At 31.4% G+C, this 9,765-nt stretch overlaps 1 protein-coding gene across 1 annotated transcript; it reads right to left on the bottom strand.

The window, feature by feature from the left end:
- Positions 1-3,966: 3,966 nt before the first annotated feature.
- Positions 3,967-8,814, bottom strand: LOC129908773 (uncharacterized). The gene is made up of 3 exons (XM_055985534.1): positions 8,190-8,814; positions 4,552-5,419; positions 3,967-4,499 (listed from the first exon to the last, which is right to left on the bottom strand). Exons 1-3 carry the CDS (start codon positions 8,652-8,654, stop codon positions 4,087-4,089), a joined length of 1,746 nt encoding a protein of 581 aa, XP_055841509.1. The 5' UTR covers positions 8,655-8,814; the 3' UTR covers positions 3,967-4,086.
- Positions 8,815-9,765: the final 951 nt, after the last annotated feature.

A 9,765-nucleotide genomic window follows, 5' to 3' on the forward strand; every position in this document is an offset into this window, starting at 1 on the left:
AACCTCAGTGAGCCATAAGCACAACAAACTTGTCAGTTGGGTCAATGGATTTGTGATAGGGACAATATGACCATTGACGAAGTAAGAATCGATTAAAAATAAAAAAAACAGAGCTCGATCGATACTGATTGCGTAACGCCAGACTATACAATTTTTAGCAACATACTGCAAAAAGAAGTAATCGATAATTGAACTAAGCAGACAATAAGCTTAGGTAGCTTATGTTGATCTCTCTGTATAGAGATAGACATTGACGGTCTGTGGGATACTATGGCTTGGAATTAGGCCAAAATATTGCTTGGGGGTGGAATAGTTTTTTTGCATTTTTATGTATTATGGTTATTATTTCGTGTTATGTCTTTAGGTATATTAGGTTTATGGTTGATTGAATGGATTGTATTTTTTTTTTTTGCAAAAGTTTGTGTTTGCTAATTAAAATAGCTATATTATAATTGAATCATTTATTTGCAAAACATGATAAGTCCACTTTTTTTCAAAATTCGTTTTTTTGACTAAATTTGTACTCCAGGGATAACCACGTCTGTCTTTAAAATATCAACTATCTACTCCATCTATATCCGATTTTACAGCTACGCGAAATATTTTTTTAGTATCAAAAACAGAATAAGTCCCGGACTTATCATCTTTTGAAAATAAACAACAGCTTCTTTTTGTGTAAATGGTATATTAGATTAATGGCTGAAAATCTTAAGTTTAAAGCTACTTTAAAGTTAAATTAGCAGTCCGGACATTGTATTTTATTCTCAAATACAATTGTTTGATAGACTGGGGCTAAAAGCAAAATTGCATATCCATTTAAAAACTAATTTCACATCCGTTTATTTTCAAAGTATGATAAGTCCAAAAGCGTTTTTATTTTTTATCTTTTGAGCTATCGCTCCAAAAATTAAAAACGAAACGGTATTTTGTAGCTAGGCAAGAGTTCTACAGAATATATTTTTTATAAATTTTTCTACGCATATCAAAAGAAAATAGAACGTTTTTTTCTTCTCCTGAAAAATTTAAAATCATGGACTTATCATGTTTTGCAAATAAATGATTCAATTATAGGTATCTTTTGTTTTCAAAATGTGTTACAAGATCTCTTTTTCAGTGTCTTATTAGATAGCCCGATCAATCTAGAAATTTCATCAAAGTTAATTGAAGTACAAAATTTTTGACGCAGTTAGGTTCCTTTGATGGAGTAGAATATGAAATCCTAGTTTTACACCAAAATTTGATATGCCTTATCCCCAAAAGTGGCCCTCGATCCGTAGGTAGTAGTTTTTTTCAGTCGAATAGTATGCTGTACTTCACGTGATGCTGATAGAAACTCTCAATTGGTGTATCCCGAGACCCCATCTAATTCATTTTTCACACCATTTTTACGCTTTTATCCACTGTAAAATGCCACCTTTTGATGCAAATACATTTTTCGAAGTTTAATATCTGTTGGATTTAGTATGCTTTCCTCAGGTTTTAAGTACCTAGCTTAAATGTGTATTTTGACTTAGGAAAACAGACTGCATACTAATTTAAAAAAAAAAAAATAAAACTGTTTTTACCCATTTTTGAAAAGTCACTACTCAATAACTCTCATTTTTGGTCCCTTTCAGTTAAATTAGGTTTTTAAAATACAGTTTCAATATTTCCGCACAACTAAATAACAAAAACCTTGCAAATAGATTGAAAATGAAATAACTCTCTTTCAACTTATTTCGCATATTTTGGACTGTTTTATAGCAAGATATGAAAAAAAATTTGTATCTTAAATTGTCTTTGTAGGTTGCTGTTTCTTCATTTTCTCATTTGTGAGAGGATTCAATTTTCTGTTGACAATATTGTAAAGACTCTTAGCTTCCACGTCATTATAAACTATTGGATTTATACTTATTTCGGGCACTGTATCTTTATTCGAACGCTCTATGAACTCAAAAGTCCTTTCACCTCAAAAGTCTAAAAAAATCACTTATCAATAAAGTGCCATCAAGGTCCAAGGGCACCCGAAGGTGAAGGTTCAAAAATTTCAAAAATTCAAATCCAAAAAGTTCACAATCAAGACAAACAGTTATTACCTAACCTTCTTTAATTAAGCGTCTTATGATATCAGAATATCAGTTGGATTACACGTTATATAAAAAGTTTTTTTTGCATTTTAATAAATTTAATATTTCAAAAACGGAACCTAATAGACTTGGCAAACTTAGATAAACCATATTTTGCTATTTTGTAATAATTATAATTATGCTATATAATTAAATAGCTAAATATGGTTTATCTAAGCTTACCAAGTCTATTACCTTTTCACTATTATCGAGAGATTTGACATCTAGAAGACAAAATGGTCGAGGTATTCCAAATTTAAGCAGTCACAAAATATGTTTTGATATAAAACTTGTTTTGAAATTTGTCAATAATATGGGCGTTATTAATTATTACAACACTTAAAACCAAAATTTTAAAAAAGTAATGCCCCGTTTCTAAAAATGATTTTTAAAAAAATTATTTTTTTTGTAATCCAGATATGTACCTAATTCATTTTTCTAATTCGCGACCCTAGAACAACAAGGTTCTAAGTACACCCAAGTATGTTTTGATAAAAACGCTTCTGAATATTGAAACATATGAAAAGTTTGATTTTTTGTTTATAATTCGATGAGTTTATAGGAAATCTTTAAGATTTTAGCTTAAAACACTAATAAAAACACATTTTTAACCCTTAAATTTGACTTTAAATTTAAATTTAGAAAAATAAAGTTCTACATAATGTATGTACCTACAATTTTTATTCTTATGACCTTAGTTATTCGATATTGAAGAATTGGGATGCATTGAAATAAAGAGATTTAAATAATTTTTTTCCTTTTGTTTAAGAGTGGTGGATTGCAGCTATTATTTATTATTTTTATAATTAATTCCAAAAAATAAACAAAGTCTTATTGCTCAGCATTCAATTTTTTCGTCTAAACATGTAACAAAGTTCTAACTGCAAAATTGTTTGCAGTTAGAACCCTATTGCTCTCAAATCAAATCGAAAAAGAGGCAGATAGAACTCTGTATCTCTGGATATTTTGTGAAACAAAGTTCTAAGTGGAAGTTAGAAGTTAGAAATCTCAAATGAAAATTGTGTAGATAGAACTCTGTAGCCCAGGTTATCTTCGAAACGGAAAGAGATAGAGCAAAAAAGATAGCGATTTTACCTAGATTTGATATATAACTCATTTTTTTTCAAAATTGTCGGTTAGAACCTTGTTGTTCTAAGGTCGCGAATTATGTACTTCTATACTATATCGATATTTAACTAAATATAAAAGCTTTTTTATAAAAAAAAATCGTTTAAAATGAAGTAATCGTTTGTGACAAAGACAGAATACCCGTTATTTTCTTATCAAATAATGAGCTTTGTCCAAAAACTAAAAAAGACCATAGGGGCCCTTATTGAGAAAATTTAATTTTTCTAAAAATAGTAAAATTATGTTTATTAAGATTTTAAGAGCAAAAAAAAGAAAAAGATTACAAGCTTAAAAATCATATGCCAGAAGATCAATTTTCTCCATACAAAGTCAAATTTAATTTTTCATTTGCCACAAAAAAAAAATTAACTATACCGGAAAAAACTAGTACCTCAAATTCTATTTGCCAAAAGATATAATTTTTTGATCTGAGATCAAATATTTCAGATCTCGATTTTTAACTAGATTTACCTATTTGATCGAAACTTACACATATAACGGTTTTCTCATAGATGCCATAGTCAGACTAAACCAAAATCAAAATCGGTTAAAAAATGTCGGTTAAAAAATGAGGAAAAATCAAAAATGGTTCTCACGGCCTCATTACATTCTCAAATATATCGTTAACTTTAAAAAATTCCTTATTCAGAACGATTTTGTCCAAACATACACATAAATTAAAAAAATTAAAAAAAAAACAAAAGCAAATTCCAAAATAAAAAAACCACATAACTTTTCGCTATTACATTTTTTATTGATCTCAATACAGACAGAAAAAAAAAAATAAAAAAAGGACACCTAAGGAAACTACAAACTAACATTCAATAAAAAGCATACAAATTACACATCATTATTATTCCAACATAACAGCAGCTCTATCTGGCGATGGTGATTGATTGTCAGTATGCAAAAATACAATAGCTCTTATCAATCCATCGCGCATAGATTCACCGGGTGCTCCAACATTAAACATAAACTTAACTCTATTACAAATAATATCCGGCACACATGTGTACATCGGATACCATCCGATCTTATTAAAGACCACATAAATCTTGTAAATACGATTGCGATAAATATAAACTGGTCGATCGAATGAAATTTCCAACATTGAATCGTAACGCACTCGCGAAGTGCAATGAGTGTATGTGAGTCGAGATCCTTGCATATCTTGAACGTGAGCATAAAGAATTTCAGCATAACGTTCCGAAAATCCAGCTGAATTCATTAGTTCTCCACATAGAACCTGAGTTGGCACTTGGACACCTAAAAAGAAGGTTATTAACATTTTGACTCTTAAAAGGTGACTTATACGAACCAGTTATCATGATATTTGTGTCAACCTGGAAGGTCAAACCACAGTCAGTGACGCTAGTATTGCGATAGTCAAACTGCTGCTGAATAGTCCGCACGCAGTATGATCGTCGTGTATCGTTGGTTAGATCGCTGTCGGCAAAGCGACTACTTATACTCGGAGGAGTAAGGTCAAAGAGCGAAGTGCTCACCGATGGGAAGAGTAAAGGTTTCTTTCTATCTGCAGCCGAAATGCGATAGTCGTCATAGTTATCGTGGCTGCTCGGTGGGGGGAAATTGACTTTTCTCGAAATACGAGACGTACAGAATCCCTCGGGCATTGGACAGTCATTGATGCATGGACTGGATATTTTGATTAAAATTGAAAGAGCTTCATTTTGCTGTAATAGCTTGGATCGTGCTGGACCTTCAGCGAACTGCTGAGGTGTCATGGTAAGGAAACGAATCTTCTTTACCGCCTGTTTCATTACACTTTGATCGGTTATCTTCCGCTGGGCATCCATGTCAACGTTTTGTTGGTCATCGTGGTGCTGCTGTTGCAGCTGTTCTGAAGATACCTCTGGTTTTGGTTCTTCCATATCATCCGGTTCAATGGTCTCATGCATTGATTCTACATCTACAACGGGATGTTCTTCGTCAATGCTATGCGATTCAGATTGATCTCCATGACATTTACTGCTGGTACTGGGCAAATTGTCATCGTCGTCTGGCATACAGCCTCGTTCCATGGCGTAACGCAACAAGGCATTGAACAGATCTAACTCGGTTTCGATGTTGAGTTTATCGCAGTCCAGAATTGTTAGAAAAGTAGACATTTCTATGTCACAGAAATTGGGATCTGCTAAGACTTCTTTGGTCTTAGCTGCAATTATCTGAAAGAAAAAAAAACAAAGACCATCAATTTCAAGTTCTTCGATGTGATATTAGTACAGGTAATATTGGCATTTAAAAAAAATTGTTACATCCATGAAACTTGGCAAAAAGTTTGCTTATGGGATAAGAACCAAGGATAAAAAAAAATCTATAAGAAAAAATTGTATAGAATGGTATTTTTTTCGCGGACAAGAGGGACGGGGTGAAGGTCAAAAATATAGTTCGTATTTTTGGTGAAAGGGTTTTTTTTTATGGGTTAAGTTATGTATGAGAAAGGTATCGTAACAGCTGACATACATTTTAGTAATTTTTTAAACTTGGTGAAAAAGTTTCGTTTCTTATAAGAGCTAAGAACCTAAAAAGTCTAGAATATTATCTTGACTGAAAGGGTGTTTTTTTTTTAAGAAATGATGAATCGGAATTAGTGTCACAAAAACTGGGACAAAAATGTTACACAAACGAAAATTGATACAAATGTTTCGTTTATAACAGAAACCTAGATTCTTGGTTGGCAGTCTATACAAATACTTTAGGTGAAAGGGTGTTTTTTGGGGGGAAATCCGCGATAAGTCCGATAAAATCAATGGTTATAAAAGTTAGTTAAAATTGAAAGGGTGTTTTTTTTTTTAAGTGTAGAGAAAATATGGGTGCATTGGAAAAAGTGAGTAGTAATAGTGGTACAATATTGAAATTCAGCAATTATGTTACTTTTGAGATTATAATCAAGAATCCAAAGTAAGAATAAGAACATATACTTAAAAGGGTGTTTTTTGAGTGAAAACATTAATGATGGGTCACCCTAATAAAATTTGTTAAAAACGTTAAGTTTGGAAAAGAAAAACAATTTAGGTGAAAGGGTTTTTTTTCGTAGTTGGTGCCAAAAAGCCAATGATTCATGTAAAACATTCAATTTGTCATCAAAACCAAAAATAAAATGAATGCAGAGCTGCCGCATGCATTTGGTCATCTGCATTTGTTTGCACATCCGCAATAATTAATGCGGATCCGGATGCAAAAAAAGTTGCGAGAGTAAAGAAATTTAGTCTATAAAGGCTTTTTTGCTTTAGTCTATAAAAGCTCATTTTTATTGTTAAAGATAATAATTTTTATTTAAAATGTAGTTACCTACAACAAATATTAAAAGTGCTCTTCTCCTTTTGTATAAAGAAACCCTTACAAATTTAATTTAAACAAGACTTAACCCTAAGAAATGTTAACAAAAAACGAGAATATCTCCAAAACGTGATATGATTGAATTTTTACGACTTAAGATTTAAGACACTAAAATATTATAGAAAAGTGTAATTTGGTTTCAGTAACAAAAAAAGTTTTATTTTGTTGGTGTTATCACATATTGTATAAAAAGATATGTTGGATATTATTTTTTGTTTTTGGCAAGTTAATCTCAAAGTACCAAGACTAACTAACCAAGAAAATGTAAAGAGAAGAGGTTGCGCGAGATTGCTGGTTTTTGGCGGTCTTTTGAAAAAAAAAAATTGTTGAAAAAAACCACTCAATAAAAAAACAAAGTTAATGTTGCTCATTACTGATTTTTACATAAAAGAATAGTGCATCAGGTATAAAATCGGCTAAAGCGATAATCGATAATTGATAGTCAATAAAAGATAAATTTTGGAGCAAAATTGTCGTTTTTTGACTATCAACTATAGACTATAGCGCTTGACGATTCCATCCCAGGTTTTCCAATAACGGTTACTCGAATTCTATAAATTCAAGTACTTAGAGCGTTTCCTGAAAATATTAAACATTTTCGACACTATTTTTGAAAATGAGTTTTGGCGCAATAAAATCCTATTTTGTCGTGTCTTAATTGAATGCGTAGGTACATAGTAACGAGTGTTTCATTTGATGTTTATTTTCAAAATTAGATATGATATCATGGGCACAAAGCCAAAACCACGATTCTGCAAAACTGTAGCTTTAAGAAAACAGAAACAGATTCAAAGTTTTAGAAACTCATTCAATCTTATGGAAACGGAAATTGATAGTTTAGGCTTCTAGGCAACAGATGGAGGATTGGGATCGACGCAGAGTGAGTAGAGGGACCGATAACAAGTAAAATGATGGATTAAAGTGAAAATATACAAAAATGCAGATTCGCGGTTTTGGCGTTGTGCCGACGATATGGTTCCCGTATATTTGACATAGAACATTAACTATGCAGGAGACATGCAACCTTATAATTAAGGATCAAATGATGACTTCAGAATTCAATTCCACGCAGATACCAGATCTCAAAATCCTCTTTTTTTATCGTGGTTTTTAACTGTGTAATGAATTACCATCAGAAATAAAAAATGTAAATAATCTGTAAAGATTTAAAAAAAGAAGAAAGAAGTGAACAGAATAAGGAAAGGCAGGAACCAATAAAAGACATGAAAAAAGATCAAAATACAAGGGGACATAAGGAAGTAACTGTAGAGAGGATCCCGCAATATTTGAAAGCGGCGTAGAAGACATTAAGAACAAGGAGAATAGTAACTCAGGCTAGGGAATGAAGTGAGAGAAAGATCGTACTGTGGGTGAGAAGTGTAGAGTTTGTGAGGGTTGTTGAGGGTTAGACGAAGATGAAGCAAAGAAAATAAGGGAAAAAGTGAATGAAATAATGGACGAGACAGGGAGGTGTTTATTAAGGATTTAAAGGAAGTGAGAAGTGATAAGGCGAGAAAGAGGGCAAAAGAGTAGGGAGAAGGAAAACTTGTAACCTTTTGGGGTTACATACATATATATCCAAGAACTTGAACATACCTCCATACTGCTCTGCATTAGCCTTGGTTCATCGAAGAGCTTAGCAAATTCATACGCCCGGCAGGCATTCTTAGGACTCAAATCAGCCCATAAAAAGTGCGTACATTGTGCAACAACATGAGGCAACAGATATTTCTTAGCCACATAGCATAGTTCACAGGCTTTGTCAAATGAACTTATATTAATTTTGTCAGAGTAAATGTACTCCAACATGGCGTGGAAGGCTTCCGGCTGGACATCGGGTATCACAATGGGATCAGTTTTGTCTGGCAAATTGCCATAGAACATTCGTTCGAAAACTGGCGATGCCATGGCCAGAATGAGCTTATGGCCAGGGAGAAGTTTCTGATTGGGCGGAGTGCCTACAAGGAATCGACAGTCGGCCCATTTTTCAGTGTCCAGCAAATGTTGGCCGCGATCACGAATGTTTTGATAATTGTTTTGCCAATCAACCATTTGATCCATTTTTCGTTTGTTTCTTTTATTCAATGTAGATATTTTATTTGAAAGTAATAATATATTATTTAAATATATTCAAACATTTAACATTTAAAAACAAGAATAATAATAATTTTCAATTTTTGTAATTTTGGTGAAAATTTACGCAGTTTTGTTATTTATTTTATTTTCTTTTTTTTGACATTTTCTTTTATGTGTTCTCACAATAGTTACCATTGTGAATTGTTCTCAATTCACAATGGTAAATCCAAAATTGATGTGTACAGTTTGAGAGAAGAGTTTGAATGAAATTCTTTTTAAAAGTTTAGGCTGTGGTATCACTAAAATAAAATAAAAAAAAATTAAATAAAATAAAATAAAATTGAATTGAATTGAATTGAATTGAATTGAATTGAATTGAATTGGATTGAATTGAATTGAATTGAATTGAATTGAATTGAATTGAATTGAATTGAATTGAATTGAATTGAATTGAATTGAATTGAATTGAATTGAATTGAATTGAATTGAATTGAATTGAATTGAATTGAATTGAATTGAATTGAATTGAATTGAATTGAATTGAATTGAATTGAATTGAATTGAATTGAATTGAATTGAATTGAATTGAATTGAATGGAATTTAATTGAATTGAATTGAATTGAATTGAATTGAATTGAATTGACCTGTATCAATTGAATTGAATTGAATTGAATTGAATTGAATTGAATTGAATTGAATGGAATTGAATTGAATTGAATTGAATTGAATTGAATTGAATTGAATTGAATTGAATTGAATTGAATTGAATTGAATTGAATTGAATTGAATTGAATTGAATTGAATTGAATTGAATTGAATTGAATTGAATTGAATTGAATTGAATTGAATGGAATGGAGAACAAAATCGAAACGTATTTGTCATATTTATACTATGCAGTTCGGGCTGAAAATTAAATTTTCGTTTCCAACTGTACATAGTTATACTGACTAAGTTTAGTAAGATTCACAGATCAAATTTTGTAAATACAAACAAAAATACAACTAGATTTAGTATCTACACTCTGTCATTTCTGACATCTAGGACAAAAAAAGTTGTAGTACGCACAACAATTTGTGTGTCAATATTTGGCAAGG

The sequence above is a fragment of the Episyrphus balteatus genome, chromosome 2 (assembly GCF_945859705.1).
Source record: "Episyrphus balteatus chromosome 2, idEpiBalt1.1, whole genome shotgun sequence".
In the NCBI taxonomy this organism is placed as follows: Eukaryota; Metazoa; Arthropoda; class Insecta; order Diptera; family Syrphidae; genus Episyrphus; species Episyrphus balteatus.